The 19,536-nt window shown below is 43.0% G+C and overlaps 1 protein-coding gene across 2 annotated transcripts in view; it reads left to right on the forward strand.

Annotated features, from left to right (window-relative positions):
• LOC121004766 (protein-glutamine gamma-glutamyltransferase 6-like) overlaps window positions 1-18,954 on the forward strand; it is a 51,317-nt gene extending 32,363 nt beyond the window's left edge. Inside the window, exons 7-13 of one of the 2 annotated variants that reach the window (XM_040437110.1) lie at window positions 7,719-7,851; window positions 8,659-8,762; window positions 11,599-11,844; window positions 12,299-12,643; window positions 14,468-14,622; window positions 15,206-15,339; window positions 17,801-18,954. In XM_040437110.1, coding sequence (XP_040293044.1) covers window positions 7,719-7,851; window positions 8,659-8,762; window positions 11,599-11,844; window positions 12,299-12,643; window positions 14,468-14,622; window positions 15,206-15,339; window positions 17,801-17,948 — 1,265 coding nt within the window. In that variant the 3' untranslated portion in view covers window positions 17,949-18,954. The remainder of the gene's footprint in view (window positions 1-7,718; window positions 7,852-8,658; window positions 8,763-11,598; window positions 11,845-12,298; window positions 12,644-14,467; window positions 14,623-15,205; window positions 15,340-17,800) is intronic. The other variant, XM_040437111.1, reaches the window with a different exon arrangement.
• The last annotated feature ends 582 nt before the right edge of the window (window positions 18,955-19,536 follow it).

Genomic DNA, 19,536 nt, shown 5'->3' on the forward strand with positions numbered 1-19,536 from the left:
GTCCCGGTTTGCCCGGGATCGTCCCGTAATTTACATTTTTGTCCCGTGTCCCGGGAGCCTTCAAACCGGGACAATAGAGAGTCCCGGAATCAACTGCCTGGTGCCTGCCAGTCTGCAACATTCACTGCCGCTGCTGCCGGGCCTGCCGCAGACCGCAGTGCTGTTGTAACTTGTAATTAATTCATCCTAAATCACTGGTTGCTACGGCTGCCCCGCTTGGCGTGTAGCAACCAGTGACGTCACCATGTCCCGCTCTCTCTGCGGCTCCGACTCCACCCCCACCACCCGCACCCGCTCAGCTGCCGTCTCAGTGATCCAGGGGCCCCGCCCATTAGACATGGAAGCCCCGCCTCTTCCCGTGTGACCTCATTCCTACCAGGAACAGCACCGTACAGTGACAGTCAGGACCGGAGCCCGGTGTCGGGAGCCGCAGCAATGGGGAAGGCGGATTTCCTCACACCAAAGGCGATCGCCAACCGCATCAAATCGTAAGGTCTGCAGAAGCTGAGATGGTACTGCGTCTGCCACTGCCAGATGTGCCAGAAGCAGTGCCGGGACGAGGTGAGCTGCCTCCTGTGGTCTGAGAGGACATTGATGAAGGAGACAGAGAGTGAGGGGACACTAATAAAGGAGACACACAGAGAACTGAGGGGACACTAATAAAGGGGACACACAGAGAACTGAGGGGACACTAATAAAGGAAACACACAGAGAACTGAGGGGACACTAATAAAGGAGAGTCTCCTTTATTAGTGTCCCCTCAGTTCTCTGTGTGTCTCCTTTATTAGTGTCCCCTCAGTTCTCTGTGTGTCCCCTTTATTAGTGTCCCCTCAGTTCTCTGTGTGTCTCCTTTATTAGTGTCCCCTCAGTTCTCTGTGTGTCTCCTTAGACACACAGAGAACTGAGGGGACACTAATAAAGGAGACACACAGAGAACTGAGGGGACACTAATAAAGGAGAGACACAGAGAACTGAGGGGACACTAATAAAGGAGACACACAGAGAACTGAGGGGACACTAATAAAGGAGACACACAGAGAACTGAGGGGACACTAATAAAGGAGACTCTCCTTTATTAGTGTCCCCTCAGTTCTCTGTGTGTCTCCTTTATTAGTGTCCCCTCAGGTGTCTCTGTCTCCTTCATCAATGTCCTCCTGTGGTCTGAGAGGACATTGATGAAGGAGACAGAGACACCTGAGGGGACACTAATAAAGGAGACACACAGAGAACTGAGGGGACACTAATAAAGGGGACACACAGAGAACTGAGGGGACACTAATAAAGGAAACACACAGAGAACTGAGGGGACACTAATAAAGGAGAGTCTCCTTTATTAGTGTCCCCTCAGTTCTCTGTGTGTCTCCTTTATTAGTGTCCCCTCAGTTCTCTGTGTGTCCCCTTTATTAGTGTCCCCTCAGTTCTCTGTGTGTCTCCTTTATTAGTGTCCCCTCAGTTCTCTGTGTGTCTCCTTAGACACACAGAGAACTGAGGGGACACTAATAAAGGAGACACACAGAGAACTGAGGGGACACTAATAAAGGAGACTCTCCTTTATTAGTGTCCCCTCAGTTCTCTGTGTGTCTCCTTTATTAGTGTCCCCTCAGGTGAAACAGGATCAGACATGTTTATAGCAATCTCAAGCATAACTTCGATGCAATGAACTTGCCAGCGTAAGTACAAAGTACGCCGCTGTCACTAAGTGACTTAATTTTTTAAAAAAAGTATCAAAAATCATATTTTTTGGGGAGTGGACATGGGTGCGGGGGGGCCGGGGCGGGTGTCCCTGAATGGCAGTTTGGAAATGTGGTCACCCTAGTCCACAGGTAACACAGTTCCCCCCTTTCTGACACCCTGGGAGGTGCTTTGTGCCAGGCTGATTACCTCCAGCTTGCTCACCTGTGGTGGAACAGGGGTGTGGACCGCACTATCCACCCCTTCCTTGCCTCTAACCTGAGTGAGACCTGTCACTGTCTCACAATATGCTGCGAACTGTGAATAGTAATGCTTTCTAGTGCAATGTTTTTTTTTTTTTTCTAGTGTAATGCTTTAGTTTAAATGTCAGTTTTTGTTCCTCTGTCCATGGCATCTAGGATTGCTCCAAACAACATTTCATTGTATTGTACATTGTATTACATTGTATTGTACAGTGACAATAAAGGCATCTTATCTTATCTTATCTTATCCTACGCTACTGTACGTGTGACATACTTTCAAGCATATATAACATTTCATTTGAAGAAGGCAATCAGTAAGAGACGGGGAAGTGGCAGTGATTCTGATGGTGCACGCAGAGGCCGTGGCCCTGGGCGCGGTGAAACTGTGCCTGCTGCCAGAGCACAAGAAAAACGATCATCCACGATACCTAGCTTCATGCCCACCATTCTTGAAGTCAGACCAGTACGACCAGGTGGTCGATTGGATTGCAGCAGATAATGCTTCCAGTCGGTTAAGCACCACCCTGTCTTCCACCAAGTCCAGTCTTGATACTCCTTCCTCCCACCATGGAGAGTCTGGCCAAACAAGGATATTCCGAGGACTTTTTCATCGCCATTCCTTGATTTGGCCCTCTCGCCAAGCACGCTTGAGGAGGGACAGATCTTGTGCCCTGATTCCCAAACTCTTGAGCATCCACAGTCACAAGAAGATGACGGTGGGGAACGGCAATTACTGTTAATGAGGTGGATGATGAGACAAACCAATAAGTCCACGGCAATTAGTGTCTCAAGAGGTTGATAAAGAGGATGAGACACAGTTGTCAATCACTGAGGTTGTGGTTAGGTCAAGTCAGGAGGATGAGCAGAGTAAGGAAGTTGAGGTGGTGGACAATGAAGTAATTGACCCAACCTGGGAAGGTGGAAAGCCAAGCAAGGACAGCAGTACAGAGAGGGAGGGATATGCAGAACCGCAACAGGCTGAAAGAGGCAGTGGGGTGGCAAAAGAGAGAAAGCATGCCACACCAAACAGGCCCGCAACTGTTCCACGGAGCACCCCCTTGCGGAAATCTCCCTTGCCAACACGTAGGTGTTCCGCAGTATGGCGTTTTTTTGAGGAAAGTGCGGACTACATAAAAATAGTAGTTTGCAACCTGTGCCTTACCGAAATGAGCCGGGGCATGAACACTAGCAACCTCACCACCACCAGCATGATTGGCCACATGACATCCATAAGTGGGCCGAATGCCTGGGTCCACAATCTGTGTGTGCGAGTCACACCACTGCTTCCTCTTCCCCTATGTTATGTGCTGGCCAATCCCCTGTCGAAGGCGCAGGCTCGGATGTCTCCCACCCTGCACCTGGACCTTCGCAAGCACCATCAGCGACCACATCCACTTCCGTGTCCCAGCGCAGCGTACAAATAACCTTACCCCAGGCATTTGAACGCAATCGCAAATACCCAGCCACCCACCCACAGGCCATAGCACTAAATGCGCAACTTTCCAAATTACTGGCCCTGGAAATGTTGCCATTTAGGCTTGTGGACACTGAGGCCTTCCGCAGCCTGATGTCGGCGGCCTTTCCGCGTTACGCAGTCCCCAGCAGGCACTATTTTTCAAGGTGTGCCGTGCCCGCCTTACACCAACATGTGTCCCGCAACATCACACGTGCCCTGACCAACGCAGTTACTGGGAAGGTCCACTTAACCACGGACACATGGACAAGTGCATTCAACCAGGGATGCTACATTTCCCTGACGGCACATTGGGTGAACGTTGTGAAGGCCGGGAGCGAGTCGTACCCTGGGATGGCACAGGTGCTACCGACGCAAAGAATTTCGGGCCCTAATTCCATCAGTTCCACTTACGTTAGTGCCTCCAACCCCCACTTTTCTTCCTCCGCCTCCTCCTCCACTTCCACCTCCGAATTATCCGCGTGCAGCACCAGTCAGCCATCAGTCGGTAGCTGGAAGCAGTGTAGCAGTGCAGTGGGGAAGCGGCAACAAGCTCCGCGGAAGCTGATATGCTTAGGAGAGAAACAGCACACTGCCGCAGAGCTGTGGCAGGGGATAAGAGACCAGACTGAGCTGTGGCTCTCGTCACTCAACCTAGAACCAGGCATGGTTGTGTCTGATAATGGCCGTAACTTGGTGGCCTAGCCCACGTCATAAACTTAGGGGTTCAGCAGTTTCTCAAAACCTATCCCAATTTGCCTGAGCTATTGGTGAAGGTGCGCCGCGTGTGTGCACATTTCCGCAAGTCATCGACAACTTCAGCCGGTCTGTCAACGCTGCAGCAGCGCTGGAAATTGCCAGCTCACCGGCTGTTGTGCGACATGAGCACGCGCTGGAACTCCACATTCCACATGTTGGCCAGGCTTTGTGAGCAGCAGAGGGCAGTAGTGGAATACCAGCTGCAACATGGTCATCACCTTTTCAGTCAGCTTCAGCTATTCACAAGCGAGGAGTGGTCATGGATGTCTGACCTCTGTGAGGTTTTAAGAAACTTTGAGGAATAAACACAGATGGTGAGCGGCGATAACGCTATTATCAGCGTAACCATCCCACTTCTGTGTCTACTGAAACGCTCGCTGCTCACAATTAAGGACGACGCTTTGCATGTGGAAGAGGTGGAAATGGGGGAAGACATTACACAGGGTGATAACCAGACCACCCTCAGTTCGTCTTCTCAGCGCGAATTGGACGATGAAGAGGAGGAGGAGGAGAAGCAGGAGACGGTTGCCTTTGCTACAGAGGTAGTACCCATGGAAGTTTAATTCCATTTGTTCTGCATGGTTGGTTACAAGAGGAGAAAGAGGATGAGGAGATTGAGAGTCATTCTTAGGTCTCCCTAAGATCAGCTATTGTTTTGTTTGAGTAGTCTCCTGATGACGACAGCGAAGTCTTGCCTGTTGGTACTCTGGCACACATGGCTGACTTCATGTTAGGCTGCCTTTCCAGCGACCCGCAGGTTATACGCATTTTAGACAACACGGATTACTGGTTGTTCACCCTTCTCGACCCCCACTACAAAGAGAATCTCTCATTCCTCCAGTGGAGAGGACGAGCAAAACAGTGCAATACCAGAAGGTCCTCGTTAAAAAATTGCTCCAAAAATCTCCGTCTGACAAGGCTGGCGGCAGAGTCCGTAGTTCCTTGGGCAACCAAGGAGGGGAGACAAGGAGAACAAGCAGCAGTTACAACAGAGGCAGGACAACACTCTCCAAAGCCTGGGACAGTTTTATGACACCCCGCCAGCACCCTCACCCTGATGAGCGGCCTACTGTCACAAGGAGGGAAACATTTAGAAAGATGGTGAAGGAGTACATAGAAGACCGTGTCAGCATCCTCAATGATCCCTCAGTGCCTTACATTTACTGGGTGTCCAAGCTGGACACGTGACACGAACTGGCGCTCTACGCCTTGTAGGTGCTGGCCTGCCCTGCCGCCAGCATTTTGGTTGAGCAGGTATTTAGTGCTGCTGGTGGCATTATAACAGATAAGCGTATCCGCCTGTCAACTAAAAATGCTGACAGGTTGACTCTTATAAAAATGAACAAGGCCTGGATTGACCATGACTTCTCGACTCCACCAGAGGAAAGCGGCTAAACATAAAGGCACTTTAAATGTGTTGTTTATAATGTACTGAATACACTGTATTCCCATGCAACCCTTCCACCACAAAAAAGGGTATATGGTTGAATCTTCCTTTACTCATCCTCCTCCTCCTCTTCCATCATATCAACATGCTTATTCATTGCATATAATGCCCTTGCATATATGCCCTTCGCATATAATGTTTTACAGGGTCAGCTCATCTGCAGGCTCTCGCATATAATTTTTTTGAGGGTCAGCTCACCAGCAGACTCTCACCTACCATGTTTTACAGGGTCAGTTCATCAGCAGGCCCTCGCATATAATTTTTTAGAGGGTCAGCTCACCCTCAGGCCCTCGCATATAATTTTTTAGTATGTCAGCTCACCTGCAGGCCCTCGCATATAATGTTTTACAGGGTCAGCTCACCAGCAGGCCCGCACCTAAAATCTTTAACAGGATCAGCTCACCTGCAGGCCCTCGCGTGTAATGTTTTACAGGGTCAGCTCACCACCAGGCCCACACCTAAAATCTTTTACAGTGTCAGCTCACCTGCAGGCCCTCGCATATAATTTTTTTGAGGGTCAGCTCAGCTGCAGGCACTTGCATATAATTTTTTAGAAGGTCAGCTCACCAACAGGCCTTCACCTACAATCTTTTACAGGGTCAGCTCAGCTGCAGGCCCTCGCATATAATTTTTTAGAGGGTCAGCTCACCAGCAGGCCTTCATCTACAATCTTTTACAGGGTCAGCTCTGCTGGATGTCCCTTGCATATAATTTTTTAGAGGGTCAGCTCACCAGCAGGCCCTCACCTACAATCTTTTACAGGGTCAGCTCACCTACAGGCCCTTGCATATAATATTTTACAGTGTCAGCTCACCAGCAGGCCCGCACCTAAAATCTTTTGGAGGGTCAGCTCACCTGCAGGCCCTCTAATATAATTTTTTAGAGGGTCAGCTCACCAGCAGGCCATCAATCATAAATTTTCAAGGGTGTATTATGTCCTCCTTTATGTGTAATAAAGGGTGTATTGGAGCACCAGTTCCTTGTAATTTTTTGGTAGCCCTTTCACTTAGTGCATAGGCTTGATGAGTGTAGGAGTCCCACTACCTGAACAATTGTACCACAATGTGAATGAGGCCCTCCTTTATGTGATCTACAGGTTGTATCGGAGTTCCTTTTCCTTGTAATTTTTGGCAGCACTTGCACTTTAGTAAATATACAGAAAAAAATGTTTCCTAACAATTTTTCCTCCGTCTAAAATCTATTTTATCTTCGGTTTTGTGTGTATTATTGTCAGTCTGTAAAAGTGGCGTACTACTCGGACATCATTCCCAGCAGCGACCTGGGAGTCCAAGATGCATCCAGACATCCACCCCATGCTGTTCCAGAACCATTTTAGTGGTGTTTCCATCAATTTAGGAACTTTTCATATGAACCAGACACCCTCCCCTCTTCAGAGCAGGGGGTGCCTGGTTTAATGCTTGGGTTCTCCCATTGACTTCCATTGTGCTCGGGTGCTTGGTAGAGCACCCGAGCATCCTGAGGTGTTCGGCCCGAGCCCCCGAGCACTATGGTGCTCGATCAACACTATTGTTTATTATTTTCAGCCAATAATTGGACAAAAGATTTCTTTGAAAGAGCATTCCCCGAAACATCTTTCACCCATCTCCCAATTTCATTGATAGAGTATGGGCAGTTTGAACAACTGTAACGGTCAATATGGACTAAAATGTGCAGGGCCATGTCTGCGAAACGAACATTCTCCAAGTGTTTGTTCAGCTGCTGTACAACTATCAATCAACTTCTATCTAATGTGTATGACCTGCTTAACTCACCCCTTTTCTCCCCTGCTGCATCCAGCGTCGCAGGTCTCAACAGTATATAGGACATGACTTCTGAGGCCAGTGATTTGTAGCAGAAGTTTTTAGAGAACATCAGTACTGCAGCCAGGAAAACAAACATAATTGGGGAAGACTGGATCGCAACGCTGGACAGCAGCAGGGGAGAAAAGGGGTGAGTATGACGTTTTTTGTTTTGTTATATTATGATGTTTTCTATTGCTTCCCCTGTTATTATTTATCTCAGACAACCCCTTCAAGACTGACTAAGAGTCTATTTTAATCAGATCTGTACATGTCAGCAAATCACACCATATACATATTTTCATAGTATTTGCACTTTATTTTAGTATTGAGATGCCTGGGAATCCCCAATCGTATTGTGAGTAATTTCTCCTCCGCTCATGACACTGATGAAACTCTAAGTATTGATTCCTTTTATGACAGTGATGGCAACAGTCTAGGAGGCAATGACAGTATTTGGTAAGAATCAGAAGCAATCACCAGTCACTTGATGGAATGAATGATTAGAATTATACATGGCTTGTGTTTTATTGTTGTTCTTATTTTGTATGTCCACTCAATAGTTTTATTTAATTGTATAATGACCAAATTAGCATGCTAATATCAATCACAACAGATGGGCACCTACACTATATGAAACTAAATGAAAACTACATTATATTTTGTTTAATTAGCACTTAGTTCACTATCAATGGCATAAGTCCAAAGTTATGCCAACAAACCACTCTACAATGGCCATGATATTTTGAAGGGGAAGGAGAGCCTAGCTACAAATCGCCTATACTGTGCATAGTCTCTGCTTAATTTTAACAGCAACATATGTACTGTATTTTGTAGTACTGCATCTCAATCCCTTGGACGGGTTTGCCAACCTGATTTTTTTTATTTTTCTCAAACATTTAAAATCATGGGCAGAATACAATTTTTATGGACAAATTAGAAAAGCCACATTGAATGATAAAGATTATATGAAATACATGTCTACAGCTCAATATACTGATATTAATGAATTGACAGAGTTTAGTGTGAGCCATAGAATGATGAAAATTACAAAAACAACCACAATGACCAGCTGAAGTAAGACTAGCCTAAAAAAACACAACAAATTTTTTCCACAAACACCCTATTTTTATGGACTGTCCAGGAATTTCTGGACGGTTGGCAACCCTGGACAAGTGTGATGGTGTATCTTTTAAGAAAGCAGCCATGTTTTTTTTAAATCCATAATTGTGGTTATTACCATTATTATTACTGTCATCTTCTCAGGAATTTTCATGTATGGAATGAAGCCTGGTTTACCAGAGATGATCTTGGATCATTCTATAATGGATGGCAGGTTCTGGATGCAACACCACAAGAGACAAGTGAAGGTTGGAATAACCAATTTTTGAGACGTTTGTTTGGAGTAGGTGGCTAGTAAATAAAAATAGTGGATGTTAATGGAGAAGGATGGGCAACTAAAGGAATTATTATCCATCATGTGGAACTTCAGTGCATGAGGTTGAGGGGCAGATTATAAAACCCCTGAGCACCTCTGGAGCTTGTCTCTGTCGGTCAGTTGGCACTGAATGATATTCATGCTGCTCCTTTAATTACAATTATACTGTAAAGTATGGTGTCCACAGAGCAGAAATGGGGTGGTAGTTTGTTGAGTGGCCAAGTATTGCACAGCAAACCCAGAGGGACTTACCATGAATTGCTGCTTATTCCCAGCAAGTGTAGGTGAGGCACATAAAAATCATGTAATTTACCTGTATTTGTTGAGAAACTGGAGTATACTACTACCAACGGTCACTTTGTGAAAACCCACAATGTCCCATTTACTGTAACTCATGTGTTGAAAAAATCTGAGTGATTACATTGAGCACTTTATGTAGTTCTAAAGCATAAGGTATATGTATTCATGTATTGTGAACTATTTGTGTTCTGCATGTGGATGAACATCTCAAAAAACAAAAGATTAAAAATGTCATTACATGGTACTTAAAGGGGTTGCCCCCCCACCCTTTTTCCTCCAGGGTAGACCTGCAAAGGGAAGATTACTTACATGTTTCCTAGTGCTTGGTTCCAGCTCCTTCGCTCCCTGGCCTTGGCTATCTTGCTTTGGTCCCCTGCTGTCAACATTTGGCTGCAGTGGTATTAAAGCAGATGCAGATGTTGACAGTGGGGGACCCAAGAAAGGCAGCAGAGGCCGGGGAGAGAAGGATCTGGGGCCGAGCACCAGGAAACAGACAAGTATGCCTCGCTTTGGAGGTCTGCCCAGGGGAGAGGGGTTGTCAAAAAAAAAAAAATTCCTTTAAAGTAGTTAAAAAAAAAAAGTCGCCACCTGGATTTAACTAAGCAAATAGTTATGAGCCTCCTATTGGATAATTACTGCATGGGCTATTATCTTTTAGCTGGCAACAAGTTATTTAACCCCAACTGGTGCAATGAGTTGCTTCTCATTTCTTAAACAACCATGTCGAAAGACACATCTCGTGGTCGTGGAAAAGATGTTAGTCTGTTTGAGAAGGGTCAAATCATTGGCATGCATCAAGCAGAGAAAACATCTAAGGAGATTGCAGAAACTACTAAAATTGGGTTAAGAACTGTCCAATGTATTATTAAAAACTGGAAGGATAGTGGGGACCCATCGTATTCGAGAAAGAAGTGTGGCGGGAAAAGAATCCTGAATGTTCGTGATCGGCGATCACTTAAACGTTTGGTAAAATCAAATTGAAGAAAAACAACAGTAGAACTCAGGGCTATGTTTAATAGTGAAAGTAAGAGCATTTCCACACGCACAATGCGAAGGGAGCTCAAGGGATTGGGACTGAACAGCTGTGTAGCCGTAAGAAAACCACTAATCAGTGAGGCAAACCAGAAAAAAAAGGTTTCAATATGCTAGGAAGCATAAAGATTGGACTCTAGAGCAATGGAAGAAGGTCATGTGGTCTGATGAGTCCAGATTTACCCTGTTTCAGAGTGATGGGCACATCAGGGTAAGAAGAGAGGCAGATAAAGTGATGCACCCATCATGCCTAGTGCCTACTGTACAAGCCTGTGGGGGCAGTGCTATGATCTGGGGTTGCTGCAGTTGGTCAGGTCTAGGTTCAGCAACAGTATGTACTCCAAGAATGAGGTCAGCTGACTACCTGAACATACTGAATGACCAGGTTATTCCATCAATACATTTTTTCTTCCCTGATGGCACGGGCATATTACAAGATGACAATGCCAGGATTCATCGGGACCAAATTGTGAAAGAGTGGTTCAGGGAGGATGAGACATTATTTTCAAACATGAATTGGCCACCACAGTGTCCAGACCTTAACCCCATTGAGAATCTTTGGGATGTGCTGAAGAAGGCTTTGCAAAGCAGTCAGACTCTACCATCATCAATGCAAGATCTTGGTGAAAAATTAATGCAACACTGGATGGAAATAAATCTTGTGACATTGCAGAAGCTTATCAAAACAAATGCCACAGCGAATGCGTGCCGTAATCAAAGCTAAAGGCGGTCCAATGAAATATTTTTGGTGGCGACTTTTTTTGGGGATGGGCAGTGTATCTAAGTTTACATGGACTTTTATATTAGAAGGGGTATTTTTTTAAACAATTTTTTTAGAATATATTGCTATTTTTTTCTTTTTAATTTTGGCAGCACTATGCCTTTGAAAATTAAATACAAAATGCTGTCCTTCTGCAGTCTACAAAAATGATAAAAGACCTCCTATATAGTTAGGTAAACCTTTTATGAGTTTCCTGCTGCTGTAAGTGAAATATGTTATCTGCTAGGGTAACAGTAAATGTAGAATTGGGATAACAGTATGAAAGCAGTGCTCTTCATAGGCATAGAAATAAAGATGGCCACACAAGAGCATATCTGTTTAGTGTAATGTATGGTCATCTAATTGCATCAGTACAGGTGGGCACTCTGGCCATAATGATAGTCTGACTGAGAGAGTAAAGTGAGGCTGTTTCCTTTGATAAAAGTCTAAACAAAGAGGAAGTTAAAGAGCCAGGACAGGAAGTGGAATATATGGAGTGACTTAAAAAAATTATATCCAGAAAACCATCCTTTTATATTATTTCAAAAATACATGAAAATTAATAGAATATCCTTTTAAGTGAAACATGTAGTGTTTCTTAGACAAGATGATGCAGACAGTGTCCTTGGAAATAACAAAGTAAACTTGACTTAAATGTATGTTTGTGTGTATATAGGAATTTACAGGCTTGGACCTACATCAGTTAAAGCTGTCAAAGAAGGAGACATTAAGCTGAAGTATGACTGCATTTTCGTATTCTCGGAGGTAAATGCAGATCGCATATCCTGGCTATACAATGATGAGGAAGGCTCTTATGAGAGAGTGGAAACTAACATTAGTTCCATTGGAAAATTTACAAGTACTAAAGCTGTTGGTACCAATGATCGCATTGATATTACATCCCACTACAAATATGATGAAGGTAAGATTTTGCAATAATTGTACAAGCTATCTGCAACCAACGTATAATGGAAACTTCTTTTTAAATAACCTAGAAAAATATATTTGATGTGTTCCTGTTGTAGAATAGATCCTATGTCTTGTTGGATATCGCCTTCGCAGTTAGTAAAAGTTTAGACCTATGGAAGCATAATAGACTATAACCTCTATCAGAGCATAAAGCAATACAAATGAATAAGGGTGCCTTCACTCGCGGCAGATTTTGCTGCAGTAAATCCAGCGACTGAAAGTCACTTCTATCTATTATAATGGGACAGCAACCACATAGATTACATAGATTTCCGCAAGTCCCATTAAGGTGAATGGAACTGATTTTCAGTTGCGGAATCTTCTGCCACAAACTCTGCCGCGTGTGAAGGCACCCTAAAACTCTTTGATACTTGGTAACATGTTGCCTCCTTTTCATGTTTCTGAAGGCACTGCTGAGGAGAGAGAAGTGTACCACAATGCCTTGCTTCAACTTTTTGGACGGAGAAATATCATCAATGGTGACGCAGACACAAGAAGCATAGACTCTCCAACTGCGATCGCTAGAGTTGCTAGGATGAGACCAGTCACTAGTCAGAACATAAGGGGAAATTTCAAAGATTCTGAATCCACTGTAATTGGTCAAGATGTGAATGTAATCTTAGCCCTTTACAATTCTTCAGCTTCCAAAAATATAATAATTAATTTCAATGTCAAGAGTACCGGCTACACCAGGCGGCTGATGAGAAGTGTGTTGAACGACACAATGTCTATAAGCATGGAGCCTCATGAAGGTAACTTACCCTAATAATAACCAATAATAATTATTTTGTTGATCCAAGACTCTGTTCCTGAGTCGTGATGCTTTTTCTTTATATGGAAATTAGTCCTTTGGTTCAATAAGGACCTTTGCTCTTGTTGCATCCATGCTCCACTCATTTCTGTGGCCAGACCCTCCCTGGCAGCTTTAATTGTCAAGTTCAGGCAGTGGTAAAGCAATGGCGGAAGGGCTGACCACAGAAATGAATGGAGCATAGGTCTACCAAGAGCAATGGTGATTTTCTTATTGCACCAAAGGCCTAATTTGCATATTAAGAAGAAGTAAGTCAGAAACAGAGCCTCAAATTAACAAAATAAATTTTACAGCATTTTAATCAGGTGAACCAAACAGTTTGATAGGGGGAAGGCTGGTGACAGATTCCCTTTAATACTAATGACCTATCATTAAAATAGGTCACAAATATCAGATCAGCCAGGGTATGGCACCTGACACTCCATGCTCTCCCTGCTCAGTAGTTTGCAGGAGTTGCAGTGCATTGCGACCAGGCGCCAAAACAGCACAGCTCCATACACTGTAGTTAGTGTTGGGCAAATCCAAGTTCACAAAGTGGACTTCGTTCCAAATTCAGGAAAAATTTGAACTTTCTTGTGTTTCATGGAAACAATTAGATTTTCCCTGAAACAACGGTAATTTATTTTTAAAAATATCATACTTACCTGATCTATTTGAGCGCAAAGAGGCTGCCGCGACCATCTTGAAGAACCCACACAAAATTTTGTGTACAGTAACTTATTATGTCACCTTGTCGACATAATGATGTCATCACGTGACACCCAAGGTTTCACGCTGGATCTTCAAGCAAGAAGGCCAGAGCGGCCTCTTCATGCTCAAAATGATGAGGTAAGTATAATTTAATTTAATTTTTTTGTTATCAACCACTGAAATGTCTGAATATTGATCTCAGATGCCGCGATCATCAATGAATGTGGCATCTGAGGGGTTCAATGACGGGAGGTGTTGCAATCGCCGCTCCTGTCATTGTACTGTCATTGTAAGTTATTTGTAAAGTTCGGCGTAACAGCCGAATCAAATTTTTGAGAACATCGCTTATCTCTAACTGTAGTGGCTGTATCTGGTGGCTATGGTATTGAAGTGGTTCTCATTGAAGTGATTATTCATTAGGAGGTCTATCAAACTCCTTAATGAATGAATCAATAAATGATCAATGAATGATGTTGCAAACCCAAATTTTTCTAGGCAACCCATAAATGAGGTCACCATGCTGCTTCTCAGTGTTCTTCTGATGTAGAGAGCAGCCTGATCTTCTTTAATTTTAGAAGTAGTGTGACTTCTAATGTGCCAAAAGAGCTTCTGTACTGTACATTTTTAAATATAAAATATTCCCCAATGCTCCCACACTTGGGTTGAGATTGGGTATGTACATCTTTTGCCAGAGCAAAAACAGTCTTGTACAACTCTTTGTCTACAGCAAATTTTTTGATCAAGTCTCAGGGGGATTCTACTGGCACCCTCATAGCTCAGTCCTCAAATACTGACCACATTAGCATAATTGCATCCAGACTGACTTTGTAAATAATGCCAGATTTTTCCATAACAGTGCAAGCCGTAGAATGTCCCCATACACAGTGCCCTAGCCAGAGAATAACCTTACTACTACAATCAAACAGTTTCCGTGTACATATTGCCATCTTATTTCACAGTGGTGGACATGGTCAATTCATAAAGTTAAACAATAAAGCAAGTTAAGAACCTGTAAAATATCTCTGATAAAACTGTAAATTAAGAGTTGGATAAATTTATTGTAATTCAATTACAGAAAAGGAAATTGCATTCAACATCCCATACAGCAAATATATAGATTCTCTCACAGATGATAAAGTTCTGGAAGTCACAGCTTTGTGCAGAGATGGCCTTCAGAAGTTACTCATATCCAAAGTGATTACAATACAAAGCCCCTCACTCAGTATCAAGGTATGTGAATACGGTTTATCGTACAGCAATCTATAAAATTATGAATAGTGTCAGCCGATTCTAAGCAAGGTGCAAACATAAACTGGCTTGATCAAGGGCCAGGTCATGTTATGCATCTAAGTTACAAGGTACTTGGGTGGAGTAGGATCAGTACCCTATAAAAGCCCTAAGTTGGATAAATGCTGTGGCTGGTATATTTAGAAATAGAGATTTGCATAAAGTGTTTGTCTCCTTGCCAACGGACTACACACTGTAAGTGACAGTTTGTAGCCTGTTGCTAAGTCGAAGTAAAGAAGCAATGCACAAGATTTTAAATGGCTTGCATCAAATCTCAGAAAGAACAAACCTATTTGAAGATGTCCTGTCACATGCCATTTTTCTTCTCAATTATATATAATGGTCTAATGTTGTCTTAAGTGTCAAGGGAAATTTTATTTGTGCCAGCCTGTGTGTATAAATTTCTCAAATAATGCACCTGTATATTTCTCCTGGTTAATTTTACAATTTATAGCTACATGTTTTGTTCTTTGCTTCTTTTCTTATGTAATTCTTAAAATAATTCTTGAGTTTCTCTTGTGTGAAGGTTCTGGACAAGGCTGTCATTAATAATCCATTAAATGTGGAAATCACTATTGAGAACCCACTAAATGAAACTCTCGATGAATGTGAGCTACGTGTGGAGGGCAGTGGACTCGTCAAAGAGCAGTTCAAGCGTGTGTAAGTAGAATAATCCTTCCAAAGTAACTGAAGGCAGTTTGTCATGAAAAGGAGGTTTAGCCAACTTGCATTACTCAAAAAATTTCATTGTTGGGGTTGCAAAAAAATGTGAATTCAAACGATTTGAGAATGAATAAGCTTATGCAGGCTAAGTGAATAAATATATTTACTAAGTGTGATTAAACATATACAATAACACAAACAAATCACATAATGAATAATAAAAAGTAAATACATCACTTGCCTAAATGGGGGGGAAACTCCATCGATCATGCTATAACACATGGCTATCTACCACGTTATAACACATGACTGACACCCCAGGGTGTACAAAAGATAGGGCAAATCAATACTTACATCCTACCTAGGATGATGTTCCTGGTAGAGTCTCTGGAATGTATGTGTGTCAGAGAGTTTAAACATTTTAGCTCCTTCTTCAGTGTGCATCACGCATGTCTCTGAGATCACTCAGGAATGTGGTCTTATTAACACAATGGGGGATGGATACTTCTCTAACCATCTACATTACAAGGAAAAATTTATACAGAATGGTCAAGGGAACATAATTAAAGGGACAGAAACAATCAGTACTTTAAAAATACCCTTACAATACAGGGTCAGGAACCAAAATTTTCCTCCTTGTGTCGCTTTGTCCATTATGTCTTTGCCAAATGTAGAATAAACCATAAACAATTACAGTAATTCTTCCATCTGTCATATGCATACCGTGATAAACAGTGTTGAACTAGGGCCTTGGGCGGAGAAAATTATTTTAAAGGCTCACTATCAAAATGTTAGCTGGGGTCCTACATTTTTAAAGCTTTACCCATTTATCACAGTTATCACATTTAATTGCAATTGACGCACTATAGTACTTAAAGGGATTGTCCACTTTCTTTTTCCAGACAGGTCTTTAAAGCAAACTCCCATTGCAGAGAGTCTTCCTTTTGAGACCTGGGAGTAAACGCTTAACTTCTGATCAGAACCACAACAGGGGGAAAAAGAAGTATTAAACTGTTTTCATCATAATAAGTATGAATGGACATTGTGGATCCTCCAGAGTGAGAGACACTCTTTATAGCTGTTCTCTGCTCTGGTTAAGGGTCCTGGACATCCTCTCCCTTTTTTTTTTTTATTATAATTCCCTTAAAGGGCACCTGTCAGACTCAACAGATTTGTACTAATGAATGGCTGACCTGTTGCATGTGCACATGGCAACTGAAGGCATCTGCGTTGGTCCCAAGTTGATATGTGTCTACATTGGTGAGAAAAATTATGTTTACTATATGCAAATGAGACTCTAGGAGCAACGGTGGGATTGCCATTACACCTAGAAGCTCAGCAGCTGCCGTGCCCTCTGCACTTTGACAGGGCCAGGACAGTGAAAACATCAAAACACCTGTCAATTAAAGTGCAGCAGTTCCAGAGAAAGTGGAGCTGCCCCCCCCCCCCCCCCCGTTGCTCCTAGAGACTCATTTGCACATATTAAAACATTATCGATCTGATTATCAGTATCTGATCGGTGGGGGTCCTGACTTCTTGCAGCTTACCAAGTACAGTTCTGTACATTGTATAGCGGCTGTTCTTAGTATAGCAGCTCCAATTATTTACAATAGGTCACTAGGACCATAATTGTCCCTGGGTTTACATATGTTACTGATATATTTTATATAAAATGTAACGTTTATTACTTGTCTCTAAAAACTTACTACCTATAACTGACACTCTAAAATTATCAGCTCCGTCTGCAATGTTATTATGTATCGCTATATTCAGCTGGGGTGCTAGTTGCGGGGCACCCACTTGTTCCTGCCTAGTATGCTCTTCATTAGTCACACACTCCGCTCGTGCTGTATTGTATCCGCACTGTTAGTCTCACAGTGCGCTACTACTTGAGTAGGCTAGGGGGGTCCCCTGCTTGCACCTAATCGCTCAGTGCTGTTCTATAGTAATTGCCATGCCGACAGTAGCTGTTAGTATAGCAGCTCATCCCCATTCAATTCAATGAGGCTCAGCTGCGCATAGGCCATGTGACCGATGAACGTGACATCACTGGCCTAGCAAAAGCTAGGAGAAGGCTGTGGGGCTCAGAAGAGTGCTGTGGCCTTCTCAAACAGCTGATCTGTGCAAGTCCTGGGTGTTGGACTCCCACTAACCAGATACTGATAACCCATCCAGAGGATAGAAAAATCCCTTTAAGGTGTTCATACAAGTTGGATAGCTTTCAACTAAACACTGGCTCTCAACAACTATGCTCCCCAACCACATACACTTACATGATCAGCTCAGCCAGGCATGCAAGTGTCCCGAGTTGGGAGAAGGGAACATTTTACTGCCTACTACATTAATCATGAAGGTAGATAAAATAAGACCTTGTTGATTACTGTAGAGGTTTCCAGCTAAATAATGCACACCTCTTACAAGCACTAAGCAAACTGATATATATTTTCTTTTTACAAAGAATTTCAATGAAGCCCAAGGAGAAGACAAAAGAAACAGTGGAATTTACTCCTTACATGAAAGGGTCTAAACAGCTGCAGGTCGTGGTGACAAATCACAGAATTATGAATTTCAAAGGCTACACAATCATTAATATTCAGGATGCATAAGCAATCTGTATATGAAAAAGTCTAAAAGTTTAAGATATTCCTTTCAGTTTCAGTTGTATCAGTTTGTTGATTTTTATAATTTGACATTTCTGTCTTCTAAATTAGTTTTATTCCTATTATGCACACTCCTGGGACCTTGTTTCATGGTGGCTTTGGACACACAGGGGCAAATTTACTAATGGTGTGCTACATTACACTGTCTAAGAATATTAATCACAGTCTTAATGTTAGAGAAACTTACTATTCTGGCTCATGAACCTTTGTAAATTTGGAGTATCGTAACTTCTTCACCAGATTTATTCTAGAATTTTGTCCATGCGCCAAACATTCTGTCCGTGCACCAAAAAAAATGTGTCTAGTCAAAGTTTACACTGCCTATAAGTTGGCATAGTTTTACTCCAAAATTTGCCAACATTTGGTGCATGGAGCTACATCCAAGCTATGCCCTTTTTCTGAAGCCATACCTCATCAGACGAGACCTAAAAAGCATAGAAATATCTGTGAAACGATTAGCAACGGTGATGCAAAGAGTGCACGCCAGTTGTTTTTTTTGCAGAAACTGCACACAAAAAAACAGGCACATTTTCATGAATAAATCAGACCCACAATGTTTCTCAGTAAATAGTTGTGCAACATAAAGGTTTACATCAGGTTTACATATCGGTAATATGTGAGCCGAAACAACTGTGACAGTGAGCAGCGGAAGAACCTGCAACTTACTTGGCATGGCACTGTCACACAAGTTCTATATAAAAGTGTCCCATAGTAAACAATCATGTTGTTGCTTTAATTTTCCAAACAACCTGAGAGAAATAATACATGCTAACTTATTTGTTGCTATTGGTTCCCTACATTTTTCTCATAAATGCGTTAATAAAAATTCCCTGTTGTGATACGTTCTCTGCTCTTCATGTGTATTACCACTTCTTCACCCCGCTACTGTCTTTAATGAGCTAATATAATGTCATCTATGCATTTTATTCCAGGTCCTATACACTGTGCATTTCTAATGTTTGCAACTGTTATGTTCAAATGTAATGTGCCTGGTTCACCAGCAGGTGGCAGCAAACATAGCAGAGCTTTCCATTCTAATCCCCCTCTGTGGAGGAGTGGGTTAGTCCCACATCCTGCAGGATGAGTGGGGATCTGGACTAGTCAATCTAGCTTACCCCCTGCTTGGGGAAGGTGTGCAGGGGGACATGTCTCTGCCCACGCCAGCCAGACCACCCTCAGCTCTGCTGGTCATGGAGGCCAAAGCTTAAAGCCTCAGGAGCCAGGAGGGAAGTTCCCTAGCCTAATCTAGAGACAGACTACAAAGAGAAGGTGCAGCAGACAAAAGAATCTAAGTGATACAGTCAGCCTGTCAGTACAGCAGAGCCAGAGAAAAACAGATGTAGCAGAGACTAGTTTGCCTGCCAGTTTTAATGCTAAAGCCTGCTGGGACCAAGATAAAGCTTGAAGATTGTCTTGGATGAACATTTATTAAAGTAAAGCTGCTGTTCAATTTTATATAAGGTTTGGACTTGATTCTTTCTTCAATCCCTCAATTATTACCCCTATTTATTTCTTCGGAGCCAAAGCCTGGGGT

This window comes from Bufo bufo, chromosome 6 (assembly GCF_905171765.1).
Source record: "Bufo bufo chromosome 6, aBufBuf1.1, whole genome shotgun sequence".
Taxonomy (NCBI): Eukaryota; Metazoa; Chordata; class Amphibia; order Anura; family Bufonidae; genus Bufo; species Bufo bufo.